Genomic DNA, 24,227 nt, shown 5'->3' with positions numbered 1-24,227 from the left:
CTCAAAGCTAACACATTAGATGACTTGACTTCAAAACCTCTTAAAACAGGTCAATGGACCATTTTAGCTGGTAAAACTACACTTCGTACCCCTTAAATGTATAATAATAATAATAATAATGACAAAAGACCATTTAAACCAAAAAATGAAACTTCATAGGGCTACAATAATATTTATTAAAAAAAAATGAACATCAACTTTATTTCCCATTCACCAACAAAAAAAAATTTAGAAACCGATTTGACCAACTTCTAAAATTTCATAGGGGTAGAATGTCATTTCCCATTCTAGTGAGAGCTTCGATTTTTGTACGCATAAGAGCATACGGTGTGGGTACAAAATTTGCTCGTTGTGGCTGAGGTGGACGCCCACAACGGCGTTGCATCTTGTTGTACACCACCCTGTCATCTAGTTGCTTCTTGTTGCCGTTACAACCTACAATGAGTAAAAATGCGAACATTGCCCTTTTTTTTAGCCGTTGTCAACAGTCAAAACAAAAATAAATAAAATAAATAAAACATATTTATTCACAAAAAAGATAGTTTGGTTGTCTATTTTTCTATTTGGTGTTATACCACCGTTTGTTTATGTAATATGTGAGATAACACAATGTTGTATGCCGGTTTAAGGGTTTGGTGGTGACGCTACTAGGTTCCAATTATGAGCACGGGGATGTACCCGAAAACAGGCATGGTTTAGATTGTGGCCCCGTCAAATCAATCGGAATTTGAAATTTGAATGCAAATGACAGCAGGTGCCATTGAGCTCCATTGCTCGGGGTCGGGAATCCTAATTTTTAACAAAAAACAAACAAAAACCCAATTATGAACCTCAAGACTTTACCTACACCTGAGCTACCTTGGTTATATAATAGATATAGTGGCAAGCAACAAAAGCGATTTACAGATTTAGAAAGAGATTCAGCAAAAAGATTTCAGATTTCGCCACGCAAAAGTCCACATACTTTCTGTGATCATTATGTCTCTTCTCCACCCACGATTTCAGGTTGGTGCTCCATTCAGATTATCTTCAGATATTTCTAGTTAAAACTTAAAATAAACACCCAATTTTCGCAAGTTCTTGATAGCTCATGTTATTTAAAGATCGTAACAAACGACAATGATGGTAGTTACTTACTTATTTAGTTAGTCAGTTAATGCCCATAAATTATCAAAAAGGGACGAACATTCGTACCAAAATTTGCAGGTTGTTGATGGTTCTCGTTATTAAAAGATTGTCACAAATGTCAATGATGACAAGTCAGAAAGTTCGAATTCACATTCAAGATAATGGGTACCCATAAACCATCATGAATCGCATAAATAAATGATTGAAGAAGAGAAAAGAGAGCCAAATAGGATGTCGCTTGTCATTTTTCAGTAATATTCTTTTTTCAAGGGTTTATATGGAGTCTGCTTTATAATTTTTTATGTCCACTGCACCACCAAGCATAGATTCTCTCTATCAGAATGTGGTAATTAGAGCCCTTAAATTTCGATATGAAGTGGGGTTTCTTGATTTTGTGCTCTATCTATGTGTTTTAATTTCTTCATTTGATTCTCTTTCTCTCTCTTCATGTCATGGATGCTCTTGCTTCTTATTGGGTTTTAGGCACAATGTGCAGCTGGTGCACATTTGAATCTTGACATGTTTTATTCTCTTTGTAACCACCCAAGCTCCCTATAAATTAAGCCCACACCATCAAGGGTGTCTCCTCAACACATAACACCTTCTACTGCTTCTTGCATTTCCTTTACAAATGAGTAGTTATACAAATGCTTCCATTGGTTCCGGTTAGTTACTTCAACACTCAACTCTTTTAAATCTTTAAAATCCTTTTTTTTTCCTTTAAAAAAATTATATGGTTGTTTCTAATCTTGTAAATTGGTGCCAAAATGTACAACTTTTTCAGGTAGTAGAACACCTAGGAGAAGCGTTGAGTTTGGTAGGACTTATGTGGTGAGGCCAAAAGGGAAGCACCAAGCAACGGTTGTTTGGTTGCATGGTCTTGGTGATAATGGCTCAAGGTAGAAATAATAATCATCATTTCTTGCTATTCATATATATTATTAACCTTTTTGTATTCATATTTAATCTTTTTAATACCATGTGAAGATAACTAACTTATTATGCTAAAAGCTTTGGAAAAATTTTTCACTTCAATGGTAAAAACTCTTTACAAGACTTTTCTAGATATTAATAAGCTTTGGAAAATCTAAATTTCAATACTCATGCTTAAACATCTATGCATGGGTTCTTGTTTGTTGTTTTCCTTTGAGTTTCAAGTCATTGATGTCACTTTTAATATGAAATCTCTTGTCCATAGATGGAAAAGAATATCCTTTTTTTACAATAAAAAATATCAAGAATGAGAATTAGGATATGAAAACATCGATTGATTCTTATTCTGATTGACATGATGGGGGACAACCGCAGCGCCGTGTATTTGTGTATGCTTTAAATCAAGTTCTATAACCGAGAGACGTAAAGTATTACTATTTTGTGATGTGAAATGATTTAAATATAAATCTCTTTTGTTTTTGTTTTTGATACTTGATTGTGCTATCTTGACTCAATCCATTTCACAAAAAGGTAAAAGGGGAATTTTATTTTATTAGAATAACAAAAAGTAGTTTATTATAAAGATTTATGAATTATGATATATGCTTAAATAGGGACAAGGGCCACTAGCTCAAAAGTTTGATCTTTAAGACATTTTAGCAATGTCAAATAACTTTCCTAAGAGTGCATGAATACCTGTCAAGTTTACATACATTTAAAAAGGACCATTGTTAGCATACTATGATTAAGACCTTGTTTCTTTTTTTAACCTCATTAAGTTTTGTATGGATAAATAATGTTTAAAAAGTATTTAAGAAAGTGATTGCATACTTGGAGAAATGAGAGGATAACATAAATGAGGGAAAATCTATTAAGTCGTTTTTCTGCATTAAGTAAAAAAAAAAAAAACAAAAAAAACTCCCGTATGTTACTCCTCATAAGATGTGGGGTTGTTTCTTTTTGTCCTCATTAAGTATGGGTAAAAATAGATTAATGATGTCTGTCTAGAATAAGTTTGAATATGAAAAAATTACCATTTTACCCTTTTGTTTAGAAGTGAAGTTAAATAATAACACTAGAACAAAAAAAAAAGAGTTTGCTTAAAGGGCAGTAGCATAAAAATGAGGTCTTAATGGATAAAGACACCCGCTTCCCACTTAACCCATTAAGCTCATATGTTTATACTTTATATTAAGTCAAAAAGAAACAACACCTAAGTTATGTTTGCATTAAGCCCATTAAGCCAAAAAGAACAAAATCCCACTTAAGAAGCATACTTTCTCATCTAGTTTCATGTTTCTCATTGCAGTTGGTCTCAACTCTTGGATAATCTTCCTCTTCCAAACGTAAGCATATGCTCTCAATTAATACCACTTTCCTTTAAAAACTTATAAATATCACTTAAAATATTAATATTTGCAGATTAAGTGGATATGCCCAACTGCTCCTACTCGCCCTGTGACTGTTCTTGGTGGATTTCCTTGCACTGCATGTAAGATATCAAGATTTAAACCATAAATAATCTAATTTAAAAATATAATTTTAATGATAATTTTTGTTCCATAACAGGGTTTGATGAGGGAGAGCTCTCAGAAGATGGCCCAAATGATGTTGAAGGTTTAGATGCTTCAGTATCACACATAGCAAACTTGTTATCAACGGAGCCCACTGATGGTATAAAGTTTCTAACTTTTTTGTTTCCCTGATATTGATTACATATATTGTGAATACCCTTTTCGTTTCATTTCATTTTTGTTGTATTTTATTCAATCTTTATGCAAATATAGTTCTATTATGGGCAAATTACAAAAACACCATGATGTTTCCTTTTCCAATCAAACTATAAAAGTTTCAGATATTATTCCAAATCAACCAACCATTTTGACATGTTATATCAGGTTTCACCGGTGATAATTTTCCAGATTAACCATTTGACCAAGTCAAAATGGCTGAAACTTTTACGGTTTTATTGGAAAACATTAAGTTTAAGTGGTTAAACTGCAAAGTTGCCCAAAAAACAATGCTTTTTAGTTTTTATGTAATTTTACCTTCTGTTATTGATCTTAGTATCTCCTTGTAGCATATTGTTTGATAGGTCAATTTCTAGCTTAACTTTATTGTAAACACAATTTTACTATATCTTTTTAACAGTTAAACTTGGTATTGGGGGATTTAGTATGGGTGCTGCATGTGCACTTTACTCTGCAACTTGTTTCGCCCAGGGTAAATACGGAAATGGCAGCCCTTATCCAGTTAACTTAAAGGCTATTGTAGGATTGAGTGGCTGGCTTCCTGGTGGAAGGTATGATTTTACCAAATTATCCTTCAAACGTTTCACATTTTATAAAACTTCCAAATTTATTATTATCAGATACCCCGTAAGGTGTCATTACAAAATACTGATGATATTGATTTGTTCCACAAGATTTTCCCTTTTGTCAAGATTGAGGGTTATCTTGAATGTTTGACTAATAGTCAAACATATTTGTTATTCCTTATCTGGATACTTAACATTATAATTGATGTTTCACAGGAGTTTGAGAAGCATGATAGAAGGATCACAGGATGGTGCTAGACGTGCTGCCTCATTGCCCATTTTGCTTTGTCATGGACGTGGTAAGTTTAATAAACAAGATTTGTAATCTATACATAATTACATGCTACATCATTTAATGATCAATTTATGAGAAAGAACTATAAAAAAAGATGTCATTTTAACTAACTAGATCATACTGTTTACAGGTGATGAAGTTGTCCCATACAAATTCGGAGAGAGGTCTTCTCAGATCTTGAGTTCAGCTGGATTCAGATATGTTGCATTTAAAACATATGAAGGGTATTAAATAAAATAACTCCATTTGCCTTGCAACATTGAAAAGAATGACTTTCTCTATTAAGTCTTTCTTAACATAAGCACTCATATATAAGCTTTACCGAATTAAATCTTGTCCTAACTAAGCCCATTAATATAAAACATCTTACTAGTTTATTGACATGATTTGTAGGCTTGGACATTACACTGTCCCTAAAGAAATGGAAGAGGTGTGCCAATGGCTAAATGCAAGGCTTGTAGCTTAAGTGAATGCCATGGCATTAGTAGTGTTTTCTTGCAGCTAGTTTGATGAACAATTGGTCAATGGTAACCGAAGAAGAGAGGGGAAACATACACATTTTGAGATGGGATAAAATTATTAGGCTTTAATGGAGAATATGTTGGTATTGTATTTTAGTTTCTTGGTGTAAAATAAAGATTTGGAAAGAGTTTGTTCTTGTGATCTTTGTTTTAGGGGCTGTAGATGGGAATTTGTTGTGAATCTTGAGTTTTGGAGGGGTTATTGGTGTTGCAATAATTATTTAATTACTTGTATTTGGTTTTTTTTTTTTTTTTTTTTTTTTTTTTTTTTTTTTTTTGTGTGTGTGTGTGTGTGTGTGGTAAACAAACAATCCTTTCCATAAAGGAAAAAAAAAACATTATATTATGTAATAATTAAGTTTTTTGGGATGAATATCACCAACTATTAGAAAGATCATAAACCTTGAATCGCTAGGAAATGGCCATGCATGTAGTGGGAGATGTAAAAGGAAGTTAATCTCACTTTGTTCATTATATAGCAAATATTTATGAAGTTTGAGAGAGTTTGATATGAGAATTGCATTTTGGCATCAACACAATCTTTGATTTTAGTTTGTAACTATATTCTAACTCGGATTATTTGAAAAATTGTTGTTTTTGGTGGTTTGATTTTTAACATTTGGTGTGAGTTATGATGGTGATTTTAGTGTCACTGACAATTTGGTAGTATTGTAAAAGTCCCGACTAGGTCTCGATTAATCTCCGATTAGGATTATTCTCTAGGCGCTACCGACTAAAAGACGTCTAAAGATTAAGCCTACAAAATAAGTGAGACAGTAGCAAACAATAAAATTTATCTCTTACATTATATCTCAATAAAAACTATTTGAGTAATGATTAGTTTGTATTAATCATATTAACATATTTTGTTATGATATTAGTGGTATTTACGAACTTTATGATGATATTATTTATATTTATTTATTTTTTATAATCAAAGAATTATCAATTTAGGGTCTCCGATTAATCCCTATATAAATTCCCACATAGTTGATTAATCCCTTAACAAAGTTCTATCAACTAGGTAACGTCGAATGTTTTTTTACAACCTTGCAATTTAGTATAATTATAATTAGCATTAATGTCGATATGGATTTAAAATATGATATAATATGTAACACCCTCATTCTCGAAAGATATAATTTCTACTAAATAGGTGAACATTGTCCCTTGGATCTAAAAACTTTTATTAAAATACCAAAGTATGCTTTATTGAAAGCATAATACATTATGTTAAACTAGACTAAAACACAAACATTACTTTATTTCAACAAAATACTATCTTTCGATAAGCATTATCCTTCCAAAAGTTTAAGTGTGGCCTAGTGCATCTTATCCTTACCCTTGTTAGTCCTTACAAAAGTTGTTGAAACTCGTTACATGGATATACGTTGTCTTTAAAATAAACGGTAGACTTGACAATGAGGCGGGTTTGGAGCGAATCGACCTTGATCCAAACTCTTTTAACAAATTTCAAATCCGATCCAAACTTGCTCCGTAACCCGCATGGTTTTGAATAATCTAACTCATACTCTTATCCACCAAATTAACTATAACATCCGATTTCGAAGCGCTTCTTTATTTGGGGTTGTGGCCCGATCATCAATTATCATAAGGCTTAGGGCCTCGGGGAAGAAAGGATTTGGCCCTTTTTTGGTGTGGGCGCTATAGTTTAAGTGATTCGAGTGTTCGAAGGTGTTTTAGAGCCCAATGGTATAATCGTAATTTGTTAGTTTGGGCCTTTATAAATGTTGGGTTCTTGTGCAGGAAGTTTTAAGGTAATGGTGAGTTGTTAGAAGCGTAAGGCTTCTCGTCACCTTTCCATGAATATAAAGTTCGTCGGAAACGGACTTAGATAGTGGAAGTTATGGCCTTCAGAGTATTTAGGGTTTTAGAGGGAACCCTAGTATGCAGGGCGTACCAAGGGAGTACGTGGGGTGTACTACTGCAGACGTCAGTACACTTGGCGTAAAGTGATGTACGCAGGACGTACTGCAAAGGATGGTGCGGGGTGCGAGGCCTTGTACGCTGGGTGTACGAGGGTTAGATAGAAAACCCTAAATTTTGTATTGTGCCCTATATAAGCTTTATGATAGTCCCTTTTGATAATTTTTAAGACATCCTCCATGCTCTAAAAACCCTAATTCGACCCCCAACCCACGTTTGGTGATCTTGAAGCTCTTGTGAGATTTGTGGAGGGTTTTTGTGGATCTAGAAGAAGAAAGAGAAATTTGAAGACTTGTTCTTTGAAGGAAAGCTTTGAGATCCAACATTTGCATATCCTTTTGGTAGCTTGGGAGGTATAAAGTTCAAACTTTGCCTTTTCATTTCATGGATCTTCTTCTTGGTGCATTTTTGGTCATTTTGACCCCTTTTGGTTGAGGAGTGGGAGTTAAAGTCGTTTTTGAAGCTTGAAATTGTAGATCTGAATATATCATAGTTTCTTGGGCATAAATGTGCAAACTTTATGGTGGTTTTGGTTCCATGCATGTATTAAATCGAGTATTAAGCTCTTTTGAGCCCTAAAGTCCCATTTAGCCAACTTTATGTGATTAACCACCTTGGAGAAGTTAGATTTGAGCTTGGATCCAAGTCTTAATGGATTAAGTGATAAATTTGGAAAGAAGGTCATGGTTGGTGAGTACGCTGGGCGTACAAGCCTCCCATGTTATACGCGGAGCGTACAGGCTGAGTACACCCTGCATGCTCGGTAGACTTGGGCCTTTTTGTGTTTTGGGCTTGGTTGTGTTGGGCCATGTTGGGTCATTTGAATTTTTATAGTTGGGTTATTGTGACTTGTTGGGCCTTCTTAGGTAAAGGTGCATGAAAGGAATTGGGCCCAATTTGGAAAATTAGGTCATATTTGAGCCTTAGATGTTACAACGGGTAATATAGGGCAAAACATATCTTTTTTCTCGTTTAGACAGTTAGATATGTTATTTTGGTGGAGCGAGTCCGTTATTTTTTTAGACCGAATCAGAAGTGTGGGATATGTTATATGCATATCAAACACCCCCAATCGGACCGAGTCAAACAAAAACATCTAGACACGGTTAATACCAACTCAGACAACTGCAAAACAAACCAACTTTTTTTTTTCTTACACATTTATGAAAATGATTGTCATTACGGCTGGGATAAAAAAATGTGAAAATATTTTAAGGGGCATATCGTGCAAGTTAGGGTTTAGTTTAGGGATTACATGCATAATTCGTTATTTAGTTTGTCGACGTCACCAATATTTGACGACTAGGGTTTAAGAACAGAGCACCATTACTTTGGTGAAGCGCCGGGAAACATTTCGTAGTCTTCAAGCTCCCGAAGCTTTACCATGAACTACAGGTTTCAGAACCTCCTCGGAGCTCCATACAGGGGCGGGAATGCCATTGTCGTCAACAACACACTTCTTATATCACCAGTTGGCAATCGTATCTCTGTAACAGACCTCGTGAAATCAGAAACTATAACTCTTCCTTGTCAAGCCTCCTCAAACATATCCAGAATTGCCGCCTCTCCTGACGGCGTATTCCTTCTCGCCGTTGATGACAACTCCCGCTGCCTCTTCATCAACCTACGTCGCCGTGCTGTACTTCATCGCATCGCCTTTAAGAATCCCGTGGCATCCGCGAAGTTTAGCCCGGATGGCTCGTTCATCGCTGTCGCCTCCGGGAAGTTAGTTCAAATATGGAGGTCCCCAGGGTTCAAGAAGGAGTTTTTCCCGTTCGAGTTGGTAAAAACTTTCGCTAATTGTAATGATAAAGTTACTGCACTTGATTGGAGTCCTGATTCAGACTATGTGTTGGCTGGTTCGAAGGATTTGACGGTTAGGCTTTTTTGTCTGAAGAAATTAAGTGGTTCAAACAAACCTTTTCTGTTTTTAGGTCATAGAGATATTATCGTAGGTGCATTTTTTGGTATTGAGAAGAAAACGAAACAAGTTTCTAGGGTTTACACTGTATCACGCGATGGCGCAATTTTTAGCTGGAGTTATACGGAGAAAGATGAAATACCTTCACCTGGCACTCCTGAACAAACCATGGAAGTGGAGCAAACTAGTAACGTGAAGAAAAGAAAGAATTCCGACGCCATTATTGATGAAGAAACTTCCACTTTGTTGCATACAGCCAAGTGGGAATTGTCAAAGAAGAATTTCTTTATGCAAACCCCAGCAAAGCTAACATCCTGCGATTATCACAGAGGTTTGGAGATCGTGGTGGTTGGATTCTCAAATGGTGTTTTTGGCCTATATCAGATGCCTGATTTTGTTTGTATACACTTGTTATCTATATCCAGAGAGAAGATCACAACTGCTACTTTTAATGATCTTGGAAACTGGCTAACATTTGGCTGTGCAAGACTTGGACAATTACTTGTTTGGGAGTGGAAGTCTGAAAGCTATATATTGAAGCAACAAGGACATTACTTTGATGTCAACACTCTTGCATATTCCCCCGATTCACAGCTCTTAGCTACTGGTGCAGATGATAATAAAATCAAGGTAAGTTACTTTCACGATACAATCTCTTCTACATTATAACAACATGTATGTTTACAGATCTTTGTTTGCTTGTTACAGGTCTGGACTGTGTCATCAGGCTTCTGTTTTGTGACTTTTTCTGAGCATACAAATGCAGTTACTGCACTTCATTTCATGGCTAGCAACCATTGTTTACTGAGTGCATCCCTTGATGGAACTGTTCGCGCTTGGGATCTGTTCCGTTATCGTAATTTTAGGACATTCACTACCCCTTCTTCTAGACAGTTTGTTTCTTTAGCATCAGACCAAAGTGGTGAAGTGATCTGTGCAGGAACCCTCGATTCATTTGAGGTAATAAAATTAAAATTGATGTTTAAAAAGTATTTGAGAAAATCTGACACAACATTATTCTGTTCCTCTTAGATCTTTGTTTGGTCAATGAAAACCGGGCGACTGTTGGATGTTCTAAGTGGACATGAAGGTCCAGTTCATGGATTAATGTTTTCTCCAACAAGTGTAAGTATTTATATCTCATATATCTATGGTTTACTCTATAGACTTTATTATTTATCTTTTTCATATCCTACAGGCGATTCTTGCATCATCATCATGGGACAGATCTGTGCGTTTATGGGATGTTTTTGATGGAAAAGGTTCAGTAGAAACATTCACTCACACTCACGATGTTCTTACAGTTGTTTATCGTCCAGATGGCAAGCAATTAGCTTGCAGCACATTAGATGGACAAATTCATTTCTGGGATCCCATTGATGGATTGTTAATGTACACCATTGAGGGGCGTAAAGACATTGCTGGAGGACGCCTAATGTCTGATCGTAGGTCAGCAGCCAATTCCACTTCAGGAAAATGCTTCACAACTTTATCTTATTCGGCTGATGGAAATTACATTTTAGCTGGTGGAAGCAGCAAATACATCTGTATGTATGATGTCGCCGACCAGGTTAGTTTCTCTTTTTGAAAAAATTACAATAGTCAAATTTTTATTATTAGTAGTAAAAGTGCAAAATGTTATAATTGTTTACAGGTATTGCTGCGGAGATTCCAAATAACTCTAAATCTGTCTTTGGATGGAGTTCTTGATGTTTTGAATTCAAAGAACATGACGGATGCTGGTCCTTTGAATTTAATCGATGATGATAATAGCGATGTTGATGATGGTGTTGAGAAACAAACACGGGTCAAGTCGGGTTATGACCTGCCTGGATCTATGCCTAATCGCGGGCGGCCTATTGTCCGAACAAAATGCCTACGGATCGCGCCCACGGGTCGTAGTTGGGCAGCTGCAACAACCGAAGGGGTTTTAGTTTACTCCATGGATGATAATTTCATATTTGACCCCACAGATCTTGACATAGACGTCACACCAGAGGTAACAAAAACAGTCTTTTGTTCAGATTCAGACAGTGCATTCAGAACGAAAAAGAAGCAATATTTTATCCAAACAGATATCATTATCCATTCAGTACACTTTATTCCTTATTTGACAGGCAGTTGAAGCGGCACTTAATGAAGATCAACCGAGTAGAGCTTTGATTCTGAGTTTAAGATTAAATGAAGATGAATTGATTAAAAAGTGTATTATTAGTATTGCTCCTGCGGATATAAGAGTGGTGGTTGCATCGGTGCCGTTTAAATATTTAAATAGATTAATCATGGCTTTTGCGGAGCTTCTAGAAAATTGCCCTCATCTGGAGTTTATTCTTCGATGGTGTCAGGTATAATGTCCTGTTGACATCAGTTTTAGTTCGATACTTGTCAAATGCAGTACAACCTGTTATATGTATTGTCCTGTGTGATGTGATTTTTGTTGTTTGTTTTTTTGTAGGAGCTTTCTAAATGTCACGGACACTCGATTCAGCAAAACTCGAGGAATTTGCTGCCTGCTCTAAAGTCGTTGCAGAAGGCGATTACGAGGTTACATCAAGATTTAGGAGACACGTGTGCCTCTAATGAGTATTTGCTTCGATATTTATGTTCTACAAGCTCTAAGCCATGAGCTTATTAAGGGTTGCTAAAATGGCGATTTTGTTATAAAAGCCTTTGGGTACGGATGCTGTTGTAATTTTATTAAGGTGGAATTTTGCTTTTTTTTTTTTTTGGTTCTGTTTTATAGACACTTATAAAATATTGTTTTGCTATTAGTGTTGATTTTGATATACAAGGAATGACAATCTCAAAAGCTAATGGATGTCAAATGAAAAAGCTCAATGTTAAAATTTTGCATTCTGAGAAAGATTGTTTTATTACGGTCAAACTCTACAATTTGACCACCTTAATTGAGAAATATCACTGCAAGAAGAGTCGGTTACTCAATTACAAAGCCGAAGTATTTGCATGTATTTGGTGTTTGTTTTAAACATCAAAATTTATATTTATTCAGTTTATTTAGTTTATCTAGTTGTGAGACTCATGTATTACATGACATAATTTTAAAAAAAAAAAGTTAAATATAAAAGTCAAAATATTTGAGAAATTTTAATTTATAAGAAAATAAAAAAATAATGATTTATTATAATGAAAATGTTTTTTATCATTTAAATTTAAACAAATAATTTAAATAAAAAAAACTCATGAGTTTTAATTTTGAGAATTTTCAAATTAAAAAATAAGTTTATTAATGAAATTAATATCTATTTATTACTATATTTATTTCAATTATTATATTAAAATATTATATGAAATTTAATAAAATAGAAAAACTAATAAAGTGACATGTGAAAAAAAAATTAATTCAAAATAACCATAAAATGACATTTAGTAAATTGAAATATTATATTTGTCTAAATTGAAAGTGTGACAAGTATCAAAAATAACTTTTATTTTTTATAGATTATTTTTAAATATCATATTTGTTTTTTATAAACTTTTAAAATATTAGATTTGTCTAAATCCTTACTTTTTAACCTTTTATATTAATTTAAAATATTTACTTTTATTAATTAACTATTTTAACTTTATTATAAATATAAGTTTAAAATATTATTTTTATCCTTATACACTTTCATTGTATTTACTAAATTATTATTTTAATTAATTTTGGTTTTTAAATTATTATTTTATTTTTAGTTTTTTTTTTATTTTTATAGTTTATTTATTTATTTATTTATTTATTTTTTTGGTAGTGTGTAACTTATTATATCTGATTAAAATATTTTATTTTTCTAAATTAATATATTATATTAATGCATAACACATTTATGAATAATATAGTTTTCTATTCTTCAAACTTTTGTCACAAAATTTTGAATAATCTGCCACTTTTGGTCTCTTGATTTTTTCAAAGTTTTGAGACACAATTTTCAATATTTTACCATTTTTCGTGCCTTCTTAATTTTTTTTACCATATTAGTTTGTGGAGTGGGTTCTTTTGGTCCCCCACCTTGATAATCTCTACTGCTAGCCACAATGTTTCAACCGCTTGCCACTTTTGGTTCCTGACATTTACTAAATGTAACACCTCAAGTTTTTGCAACATTTGTTTATGGAGTTGACTTTTGATCCTCCACTTTCGATATTCTACTATAAGACCCTAATTTCCTCAAAAAAATATACACACACAAAATATAAACAACAAACAAAGAACCAAAAAAACACCGAAATATATAAACATAAAAAAAAAGAATTGGACCATCGCGAAGCATGGATCACCTTCTATTTATATTAACAAATGTTAATTTGAAGATATGTTTTTTAGTTTTCACCAACTACTATTTAACTAATTTTGATGCTACTAGATAAAAATCTAAATTTGTTTGTTTTTTTTACAGATGATATTCCATCAGAAAATTACTTCATCTTCAAGATGAGAGACTTTTAATTATGACGAGAATGACCAAAATTGCCTAATAAGAAAAAGACCGTATCGGGTTCACCCTGGACACACCTACTAGTTATTATTAGATATGTAAATATAATATTTTAAACTTAGAGAACACAATTCGAGCTGCGACGTCTTTCACTCCCTTTTGTCTCATTTTTTCTGCGTGCAACTCGCCAACAGGTGTGAATCGTTTGTTTTTTTTTTTTTTTTTTTTTTTTTTTTTTTTTCTAATTGGTTCGTTTATTAATCGTCCCACGGTTAGAGACTTTCGTGTTCGGCCCAAATAAGGTTCATAAGTTCATATTGTGGGAATGTGGAAATGTGTATTCCGACTCCGGCCCATTAATTAAACCCCTAAGCCAAAACCCTTCCTTCTCTTTTCTTGCAACAGGAGTTCTAGGGTTCTTCTCTGTTACTGGTAATGGCGAAAGAGAGAGTAGAAGTTTCGATGTCTTCTTTCACTTCTAAAGGTGAAGTTTTCGCTGCTATACTCCCGGATGGACTCGTTAAAGTAAGTTCCCTCTCTGTTTTTCTCTCTCTATGTGCAGGTCTTAAACATTTTTGTATGCTATATATGCATAAACCTATTGGAGCTGAACTAAACTTGCTTGATATCCAATTCGGGATATGGTTATGTTTTTTGAAGGAAATTTGCTTGTACTTGAACAACAGGATGTTCTATTTATGTATAAGATTATTATCAAATGACAAAACCATTGGTGCTTGCTTCATTGTTCTAAATTTGCTGTTAACCTATCCCCAAAAGCTAGATTTGTTACAAAGCTTTGTACCAAGCTAATAAACACCATTTCATGCTTGAAGGTTTGGAACACGAGTGATGGGAGTCAATTAGCAGAATGGAAGCAGTCAGATGGAGATTCTGTTGCTCAGTTTTCTTGTATTGCATGTAGCTTTGTGGGAAAGAAGGTAACACAGTGCATTGGAAATCTCAATTCTCACACTCCTTTTTTGCCTTAATAGTTTCATATCCGGCTCCATAATCCCTTATTTCTTCTTCCCCCTCTTAATTCTCAGCGCAGAAAAGAAAACAGTACTTGTTTGGTGGCACTGGGAACAGATGATGGTGAAGTCTTCACCATTAATGCCACTTCTGCAGAGTTAAAATGGAAATCTTCTGGACATCATCATAGGTATGCTAGGAAAAATAATAAGATGATCATGATCATAAATTTTCTGATTATTGATGGTTAAAATAACCAAATTTGGAGTAATACCTGAAGTTCAGAACTTTTCCATGTGCAGTAGAATTGCTGCTCTTTCTTTTGCAAACAAAGGGCGTAAACTTTGTGCTATAAGTACAGATGGCACAACATGCGAAATGAACTCTGAAACTGGTGAACTGTTAAAAGAAATGAAAATCTCAAAGAAACTTATCTCTTCATCTGTATATTTTTCTGGTGAGTCTTCCCAACACATGGTCCTTAAATTATCTTAACCTTTTTATTCTAACATATGTTTTCCTGTAATGATAGATGATAAAATATTAGCTGCATCAAATACCAAGATCAAAGTTCTCAACTTAGAAGATGGAGAAGAACTAGTTAAATTTTCCACCGATGCCGTATGTTACCACCTTTTGTATGTACATTTTTAAAGTGATTACTGCAGTTCTGATGAATATATTTTTTTTTTGACTTTTCTTTAGGGTCCCGTGAATCATATGTTTATGTTGGATGATACAAACACCATAATTACATCTGTATTTGGTGACAAGAATCTGCATGTGTGGAAAAATGGATCAAGTGGACCTGTTCTATCAATGAGACATCCTCCTTTAGCTATCGAATGCAAGAATGGCTGCAATGAAGATGATTTATTGGTACTTTCTGTTTCAGAGTCGGGTATTGCTTATATCTGGAACTTGAAGATTTCATCTACAGAAGATGTAGTTCCAACCAAAATCAAAGTTGAAGGTAGCAAATCTGAAACTGACCCAAATGCTAGTGGAAAAAAGAAGAAAAACAAGGCTTCCATATTGGCTGCAAGGTTGAATTCCATTAATGGTGATGATCGAGTTACAGTTCTTGTTGTTTATGGCTCAATAAACTCTCCTCGGTTCACTTTACTTGATGTTACTAGTCCAGGGGAGGATATTGTCATAGATGATATTCAAGAAAATGGTTTGATTGATGGAAAAGGTACATAAAATACTATTCTGATATTCTCTAGACCCTTTTTTATGGGTTAATTACACAAATAACCAAAAATGGCTAAAACAATCTTACTTCTTCACAGACCAAAAAGATGTAAGGGGAAAGAAACGGGCTGCATCTGATGTAGAAGGCTCTGTAAAACCGGATAAATGTAAGCAAAAAGATAGATTCTCTGATTTTGTTTTGTATTATTTTTATTGTGTTTTTTTGGGTTTATGGAAAGATGAAATTTTGTTTGAATGTTGATGATATAGGTCATGGTGATCCTATGGATGGGGTTCAAATTGATAATGACATTAATGAACCAACCATGGGAGAGAAATTGGCTAGCTTGAATATAAAGAATGATGACGTGGCACCCAAAGAGAAACAAGAAACAAAGCTTCCTAGTGCAGATTCTGTCCATGTGCTTCTTAAACAAGCACTTCATGCAGATGATCGGTCCCTTCTTCTTGACTGCTTATTTAGACAAGATGAAAAGGTTAATATTTTAATATTTGATAGGAAAATTTTCAGATGTTAGTTGAATTTTACAAGATTTTTTTTACATGATTGTTTTTGTTTATGTTTTCAGATTATTTCAAACTCGGTTGCTTTCTTGAATCCTTCAGATGTTTTCAAGCTTCTAGAATCTCTCATATCTATGATCCAATCCAGGTGCAATCCACTGTTCCCTTTTAAGAATGTTGAAAATTAGACATGATTACACTATTCTGTTCATTTCCTTTTTGAAATTGTTAATACTTATTAAATTAAAATTTATTAGATATGATCAACATAGCTATATCTAATTTTATCAATAAAAACCATGTAGGAAGCTGTATGCATTTGAATACACTTTGACAACTTTTGACTTGTTTGGCTTTTTTTTTTTTTGTTAAAACTAATTCTTTTACCCATTTTACCCCTTGGAGATAAAATATTGGATAATCACAAAAATGATCACCATATGATACTACCTTTTCGACCCATAGCACAAACTATTTTGCAATGGGTCAATTGCAAATTTACTTTTTATTGATTTAAAAGCTGCAAATAAATTACGAAATTACATCATCATTTTGCAATAAGTTATTTGCTAAATGTCAAGTCATATATATGTTGGTCATTTTTTTTTGAAATAAGCAATTTTATTAAATGGGTCTGAATTTAACAAATAATTGATTGTGTGAGAACAACAGGGGTACAGTAGTAGCTTGTGCCCTGCCATGGCTTAAAAGCCTACTTCTTCAACATGCAAGCAGCATCATGTCTCAAGAATCATCTCTCATTGCCCTCAACTCATTATATCAGGTATTAACAACTTCACTTATTTTCCTGCCTATTTTATCTCAATTTAGTAATTTTGACATTTATTTATTAGCCCTTTTTGAAATGATAATAACCTGATTTGAAGTTGGTTGTTATTTATAGCTTATAGAATCTCGAATTTCAACTTTCGATCCTGTGGTCCAACTCTCAAGTTCCCTAGACTTGCTTTACACAAAGGTAAGTTGTAATTTTTTTTATTTTTTTGGATGAATGATGAGTGTCATGCATTTTGTTGAATTTTTATGTTGTTTTTATACAGACGGTTGATGGAGTGGATGAAGAAGAACGACCAATGGAACCTATTATATTTGAAGACACGAGTGATGAAGAAGAAGAAAATGGTGAAGAAGCCATGGAAACTGATGATGAAGAAGAAGACGACCATGAAGAACTTGAAACAGTGAGTAATGTTAGTGATCTTGAAGGGAGTGATGATGGCATGCTTGACTACTAAGTTATAGAAATTCAGATCAGTTTAATGGTTCCTCCCATAAATACACAAACAGAGTCAGAATTGAACTATTCCTTTATGATTTACGAGCTGAAGTCATCTTTAAAAAAATTGGTCATAGAGTGAAGCTCATCATACGAAGATTGTATTTTTCGAGAAAAGACTTTTTTAATTTTTTTGTTTTGCGGCTTGAATTTGTATAATCAATTTTGTAGGATCACATAATGATTTTGATTCGAGTAAAAGGTTTGAAAATTCTACCTTTTAGGTACTTGTATGATATTTACAGTATGGCCCTTCGAATTCTTGCTTGTTACTTATTAAGGATTAAACAATATTTTATAGTTAAAGGGTAATTAAGCAACAACGAACTAGAAGACATGAACATTTCAAAGATCAGCCCAAAAATAACTTATATGGACATAATCCTGAAAAAGCTTGATTTTTTTATAAAGTCATATTTAGAATATTTATAATTTTTTATTATTATTAATTTTTGAAGAAAAATATTGCCTTGTCTTGTAGGTGCTCTTGTTTGTTATTCAGCAAATAAAAACATTGTTTGTTTGAAAAAAAAGATGACTTTAATAGAAAAAATTAATGCTTAATCTGAACTAGTTTTTATGTAATGAGCTTTGTATTGATAATCCGACAATTGTGTTTGGCATTTAAGCCTATGATACGGACACCTTTTTATTATTTCACAACGAACCATAAAAAGTTACAATTTTGAATCACCATTAATGTTTCGAACGGCAAAATATATAAAACGAACAAAACTCTAACAAACTGCTAGAGGGAATTACAAAGGTTGTTTAATAAAGGAGAACAAATCCAACACGACCAATCTAACAAAGCCAAGTTTGATCTATGCTTAATCCAATTGAAACATGTATATTAAATATCATCCATCATTTTCAAAGGAGCCACTCTATAGTTCTTGAAACAATGAAAATAGGCCGAACCACAATAAAATCCAGCTCCAAATCACCTTCGTGTACTCACAACCAAAGAAAAGGTCCTCCACATAATCCTCAATCTTGTTACAGAAGCTACAAAATGACGGACTGCTCGAAACCCCTCTATTAATAAGATTGACAGTAGTCAGAATTCGATCCACACGAAACAATTAAATTTGATTTAACCTACTTGAAGCTCGTGTCACCTGCCTACCAATCCAAATCCGAAATGATTGTCCTAAGGGACTTGACTTTGCACACTTCAGAACTATCTCCCAGCCACCTCTAGCAGATCAACAATCCCTATAAAACGAAAACTAACCAGCAAAACATGTAACTCCTCCAACTGGCTGGTTTCTATGCTCCTCCTTGAGTTTCTGCACCATTCCCACATAAGTTGAAAATCTGCATCAACCATTAACCTAATCCTGTTTGAGACAAAACCATTTTTATTGGAATCCTCCACATAAATATTAACCAATGTTTAATTAACAACCGCTTCGAACCGCCTGGTTGAACTGTTTGGACTGCAAATCGGGAAAGAAAACGGTTTAAGTTTAACTAGCACTTTTATGTTATATTTATGGATCCAAGACCGTTTTTACAAAAAAAGAAAGAAAAAGAAACAGTTAACAATAAACCGTTAAAACTAGATTCAACCGGTTAAATTGAATAAAATAAAAACAAACTTTGATAAACTATGATGATTGTCTTTTTCATATAAATTTAAATATCGTTGTGTATATCTTTTGTTTGATTATCATTTACAATTTTTTTTGTTATTTCAGAGAGTGAACTGTTGAATATGCGACAATCTGGTAATATTTAACTCTAATTTTTAATTTATATGGCCTCAAAATGGCAATAACTTATTTGTATTGAATCTTTGATAAGTTTTTATCGATAGCTTAAATGATTAAATGACGTGATTTTGTTACAAAAATGATAAAAGTTATGAAACTTTTTAATGCATTTGTATTCATTTAAGTTATATTATTTATATTATATATTATATTTTTCTTTATGTATTTGAATTGATGTAATATGTATGTAATTATATATATATATATATATATATATATATATATATATATATATATATATATATATATATATATATATATAGAGAGAGAGAGAGAGAGAGAGAGAGAGAGAGAGAGAGAGAAAGCTAGGTTCAAATGTTTTCAACAAGTATTGTGTGCCTCTAACAACCAAATCAGAACTAAGCAAAAATAAATTCAATAATAAATCAGAAAAGGGTATAATAGTAATCTTGGCTACATTTAATTTTGGTAAATATTTAAAATGTTTAATGTCCAGGGAAACTAGGTTGTTAACCCTAGAAAAACACTCACCATTCGTCCTTAAATTGCTTCTTCAATCTTCACCATCGACTCATTCATTATACCAGGAGAAGAAACCCGCCATGGCGGCCATCATCTCCACTATCAATCATCAGGTGAACGGCATTTTTTCTATTGAGTGATTTTCGAGCAAACACCACCGAGGTCCTCACCTGCGACGAATGGCTGCCGACCGGACTCCCATCGGACCCGCTTTCCCCTCGTTTTCTTCCTCTGAGGTTCCCATCAACCACAGAGGTCAAAAGGCTCGTCTTCGCTACTAATGCTGCTTGCAAAGCCCATACCTCACACCTTGTAGCCGGAAGAGACGAGCAAAACTTTGCTTCTTCTCCCTTTCGGCCCTGTCGACCCCGGGAGACGACCTCCATCTCGCAATCAATTGACGAAAATGGTGCCGCCTGTAAGCCTTCCTTTTCCCCCTCTTCGTTCATCTGTTCCGTTCCTTCATGACCTCCTTTGTGAATGATTCGTATCCCTTACTCAATCAACCAAATGACAAACAGGACATAAAAGCCCTAAATTGGTTTAAGTTTGGGCCATCACCAGAGCATAACTTAGCCGACAATACAGAACCATAAGACAACTATTGAACAACAAGACCACAGGTTTGATTTAATGTTTATGTGATTCTTTTTAATCTATATTTTATGTCTTTGGTTCTTAGTTAATGCATATACAATGACATATACTACTCTAATTTGTATTTGTGTTTTGGTTTTATTAAAATAATGGATATAAATAACACATACTGAAGTGCACTCTATGTGTTTGTGTTTATGCCTAAGAGAAGACAGAATGACAACTAAGACTAATGATTGATAATTGTATGAATTACAAATGCAGGAAGAGTGAAGCAATGTGGTTAAGAAGTTGGACGATCCTCGAGGGGGAGTCGTTCATTAGGTTTGTTTTTCTTTTTATCTGCAGCTTGATCTTGATTTCTCTTATTGATAATCAACCTCCTATCCAAGAAATTATTCCCTAATCTAAATCCGTGGAGACACACGATCATTTTTTAAATCAGTGGAATTTTTATACATTAATTGTTTATCCCATTCTTAAAGAATCAGATAGTGAGAAATATCAATTCTTCTCTTTGACTTTTGAATAGATACTTTGATTATAAAAGTCTATTTCAGTAATTGGTTTGGAATTGTTTTTATACTTGTTCTGCTATGTTTTATTGTAGTGATTTTGAATATAAAAGTCAATTTATGTTAGAATCTTGTTATGCATATAATGGCTTTAGCTGTTTTGTTTTTCTAAACCATTTGAATTGAGTAAAATTATATAAAAAAAAACTAAAAACTTCTGAGTTTTGTAGATAATAAGAAGAAAACAAAAACTAAAAGTTGGTGTGTATTTTTTGTGGTTATGTAAGCAGGAACATGTGTTTCTTTCAAATATTCATGATTTAAATATTCTGTTGGAATTTAATGTATGTTAGGATGATGCAGAAATGATGAGGTAACTTATGAAAAAAAGATATGTGAGAGAATGAAGAAAAACAACAATATTCTTTCAGAATTTCGGGATTCAACATACAAAAACAACAATATTCTTTCAGTATTCAAGAATTCAAGAAGAAAACATGGAAAACGAGAGTATTCTAGCAGAATGTTGTTATTTTTTAAGAATGTTATTCATTTTTTGTTGATATTCTTTTAGAATATTTATAACTATATTAAAATGTATAAGACTTTTAGTCTGTAAGAATATGTATGAATTTGTATTTAAGTTCGGATGTATAAGAATATATTAGAATGTTTGTTATTTTTCAACATCTTATTAAAGAATCTTGTTTTTCTTCAATAATATTCTATTAGAATAAAATTCTGAAAGAGTATCATTCTAACAAAAAATATTCTGATAGAATAAAATCGGTAAAAATTAAAATTGAATTAATTAAAAAATTCAGATTTTTTTAAATTAGGAGAACTAATCATCCCTAATAATCTGAAAATTTCCTTTTATAAATGTAGTTAATTGTCCAAAATACCATTTTGCTAAAAATTGTGTGATTATATGGTACATGTTACCCCATTGTAATATCATACACTCTCAAATTATGTCCATTGATTAATTTCATCCGTTGGTCCAGATCTGTGCATTATGGCACACAATACTTAGTAAAAACAAAATAACCTAAGCCTATATATATATATATATATATATATATATATATATATATATATATATACACACACACACACACACACTAGGTTATAACCCGTGTACTACACGGGGTCTACATAATAAAACAACTTTAAAAATTAATAGACGTAATAATAATTAATAATAGATTCGGAAAGAGTTAGTTTTTTAGAAACTTGGGTTTTTGTCTGTAACTGTATACTTGTTAATTTAAATTTATAGAGTACTTAAAATACCAACATACTTACACACACAAACACAAATAATTTTTATGCTATTTATTTTGCGCTGGCATTTAATTTCAAGTAACCCATTGAATCAGGCTAAAGATAAGTTAGCGATGAATATTAACGAAATACAAAATGATATTTTCAGATAAGATAAGATTGAAATTAAAATTTTCAAATTCATAACTCTACAAAGATTTGTTTGTACACAACATTTCATTTCTCAGGTTTAATAAATAAATGCCAATAATAATTTACTAATGAACAAACAGCTTGGAAATCTCAATCTTATACTAAATCACTAAAAGAACAATCATAGTTGAAATCTAGAAACTATGAGAAACTATACCTAATCCTTACTAAATCTACCAGCATCATGAATTCCTTTGTACATTTCTCTTTTTTCATGGATACAGTCATTACATATATAGATGCACACCTGTTGTTCAAAAATAATTAGAACATAGTTTAATGGGAATAATATATAAAGAAAACATGCATACTCTTCACAAATTTTCCGGCTTACCTATTCTCTTTAGTGGTTAAACCATTGTACTCTTTTAAATTTTAACCATTAAAGAAACATTGTTTTGATAACCAGGTTCTGAAAAGATGAAAGACATAAAAGAAGAACATATTCTCAATATTCTCACCTTTTACGAACGGAAGTTAACCAAATTGCAATGTCATTTTACTTATGTAATCATGTATAAGTATTCTTTTTAAGAGAATCTCTCTTCCAAAAATATTAATGTGGAAATAACCATATTTGAGAATTACCAAATTTTTAGCAGAATATATAAATATGATCGCATCAATCTCTAATAACTTTAGTAAATGGTGAAGATAAAAGGGTATGTTACCTAAAACTATTCTCCTTCATGATAAAGAAAGAAGAGAGTGTATTTTCTTACAAATTGAAGTATTTACCCTAGCTTCACAGTCTCTTTGAAATGAAAGGACTCAGCATAGGTTAGATCTATACCCAGATCTATGAAATCAACACACATATATAGTTAAACACACACACACACACACATCGTTAAACACACACATTCAGTTTGAGAGATGGTGGCGGTGGGTTTGTATCTGTAGGCTAGAAACATGGGCGAGAATGGAGAAAATGAAACACATACACAGAAACAGGAAGATGGAAAATGTACATAAGATCGCGTACAAAAATGGTTCACATACACAACAACACATAGTTTTAGTTTTTATTTCAAGCTGCAGATACTGATTTACAGTCCACTTAAGCCATAAACCATCAGGTAGATAGATAAATGACAACAAATCCACATAAACAAAAAAAGCATCAATAACATAGCAATTGTTTTGAACTTATTAGAAGAATATGCAGATAAGATTTCGTTCGTGCATTTCATCAAACACTTCTTGTGTACGTGAAAGGTCCAATATATTCAAAAGACCAATAAATATGAAGAAATAAGCCAATGCATACCAGAAACTTAATAAGCGAGGATGTTTCCAGTGAGACGATGAAGATTTTAAGGATCAGTGACATCATGAAGTTTCTTGTATAGTTGCAACAATATACAAATTAGAATGATAATGCATGTAACATTTCAAATGAACATTGTTCTTTATCAACCTTCCAGTAATACCAATATTCCATTTAATAGACAAATAGGTAATTTTAACTCACAAAAACCAACAAAGAAAAACCCACCGTTCATCCAGTTTTGAGGAGTCTGGGTATACATTTTCGATTGAAGAAAAACTCACCATCCAGGACACTAAAAGTTAGAAGCGGGTGAAGAGAAGCGTGGGGGGAGGGGGGCAAGGGTGTGTTATTCTTGTTCGTATCATGAAGTAAACTCGGTTATAGGGAAAAAAGAGATGGAGGTGTGAAGGTGGCTGGCGGTGGTGGAGTAAAAATTCAGATTTGATCGAATTCACATCTTTAAGCGATTAATAGAAAAAGAAGTGATTTGAAAATAGGTTTCAATCAAAAATATAAATCAATCCGTTTATCTCATCAATTTGCAGATATAGAGGGATATAGTGCGCAACTTACGACCATAATTTCGGGATGGGTTTGAATTTTGATTTTG

General features: G+C 33.0%; 3 protein-coding genes across 5 annotated transcripts; all 3 read left to right on the top strand.

Moving 5' to 3' along the window:
• The first annotated feature begins 695 nt into the window (after window positions 1-695).
• On the top strand, window positions 696-5,428 carry LOC145085182 (uncharacterized). Of its 2 annotated transcripts, none has more exons than XM_079023498.1 (10): window positions 696-1,005; window positions 1,677-1,793; window positions 1,913-2,027; window positions 3,371-3,407; window positions 3,484-3,553; window positions 3,631-3,735; window positions 4,213-4,363; window positions 4,595-4,677; window positions 4,804-4,897; window positions 5,067-5,428. In XM_079023498.1, the coding sequence occupies exons 2-10, from the start codon at window positions 1,760-1,762 to the stop codon at window positions 5,137-5,139; spliced, it is 762 nt and encodes a 253-aa protein (XP_078879624.1). In that variant the 5' UTR covers window positions 696-1,005; window positions 1,677-1,759; the 3' UTR covers window positions 5,140-5,428. The 2 variants fall into 2 exon arrangements, with proteins under 2 accessions (XP_078879624.1, XP_078879623.1); XM_079023497.1 differs by having other exon boundaries at window positions 1,612-1,793.
• Window positions 5,429-8,458: 3,030 nt separating this feature from the next.
• On the top strand, window positions 8,459-11,833 carry PWP2 (periodic tryptophan protein 2). Its single transcript, XM_079023496.1, has 7 exons — window positions 8,459-9,692; window positions 9,771-10,022; window positions 10,095-10,187; window positions 10,261-10,632; window positions 10,717-11,061; window positions 11,180-11,407; window positions 11,518-11,833. The coding sequence occupies exons 1-7, from the start codon at window positions 8,526-8,528 to the stop codon at window positions 11,686-11,688; spliced, it is 2,628 nt and encodes an 875-aa protein (XP_078879622.1). The 5' UTR covers window positions 8,459-8,525; the 3' UTR covers window positions 11,689-11,833.
• Window positions 11,834-13,867: 2,034 nt separating this feature from the next.
• Window positions 13,868-17,715, top strand: LOC145085139 (WD repeat protein). 2 transcript variants are annotated; one of them, XM_079023495.1, is made up of 12 exons: window positions 13,868-14,023; window positions 14,335-14,439; window positions 14,548-14,663; window positions 14,779-14,930; window positions 15,006-15,094; window positions 15,179-15,671; window positions 15,769-15,837; window positions 15,941-16,167; window positions 16,261-16,343; window positions 16,868-16,979; window positions 17,100-17,174; window positions 17,257-17,715. In XM_079023495.1, the coding sequence occupies exons 1-12, from the start codon at window positions 13,934-13,936 to the stop codon at window positions 17,449-17,451; spliced, it is 1,806 nt and encodes a 601-aa protein (XP_078879621.1). In that variant the 5' UTR covers window positions 13,868-13,933; the 3' UTR covers window positions 17,452-17,715. The 2 variants fall into 2 exon arrangements, with proteins under 2 accessions (XP_078879621.1, XP_078879620.1); XM_079023494.1 differs by having other exon boundaries at window positions 14,776-14,930.
• The last annotated feature ends 6,512 nt before the right edge of the window (window positions 17,716-24,227 follow it).

The sequence above is a fragment of the Lactuca serriola genome, chromosome 1, assembly GCF_051521515.1.
Source record: "Lactuca serriola cultivar US96UC23 chromosome 1, Lser_US96UC23_V15, whole genome shotgun sequence".
Taxonomy (NCBI): domain Eukaryota; kingdom Viridiplantae; phylum Streptophyta; class Magnoliopsida; order Asterales; family Asteraceae; genus Lactuca; species Lactuca serriola.
The sequence above is the reverse complement of the archived record's forward strand: the minus strand, read 5'-3'. Positions and strand labels throughout refer to the sequence as shown.

Coding starts and splice junctions, on each gene's coding strand:
- LOC145085182 (XM_079023498.1), top strand. CDS start 1,760: ATGAGTAGTTATACAAATGCTTCCATTGGTTCCG. Junction 3,736..4,212: donor ATCAACGGAGCCCACTGATG/GTATAAAGTTTC, acceptor TCTTTTTAACAG/TTAAACTTGGTATTGGGGGA. Junction 4,678..4,803: donor TTTGCTTTGTCATGGACGTG/GTAAGTTTAATA, acceptor TACTGTTTACAG/GTGATGAAGTTGTCCCATAC.
- PWP2 (XM_079023496.1), top strand. CDS start 8,526: ATGAACTACAGGTTTCAGAACCTCCTCGGAGCTCCATACAGGGGCGGG. Junction 10,023..10,094: donor GAACCCTCGATTCATTTGAG/GTAATAAAATTA, acceptor TGTTCCTCTTAG/ATCTTTGTTTGGTCAATGAA. Junction 11,062..11,179: donor ACATAGACGTCACACCAGAG/GTAACAAAAACA, acceptor CTTATTTGACAG/GCAGTTGAAGCGGCACTTAA.
- LOC145085139 (XM_079023494.1), top strand. CDS start 13,934: ATGGCGAAAGAGAGAGTAGAAGTTTCGATGTCTTCTTTCACTTCTAAA. Junction 16,980..17,099: donor CCCTCAACTCATTATATCAG/GTATTAACAACT, acceptor TGTTATTTATAG/CTTATAGAATCTCGAATTTC. Junction 17,175..17,256: donor TAGACTTGCTTTACACAAAG/GTAAGTTGTAAT, acceptor GTTTTTATACAG/ACGGTTGATGGAGTGGATGA.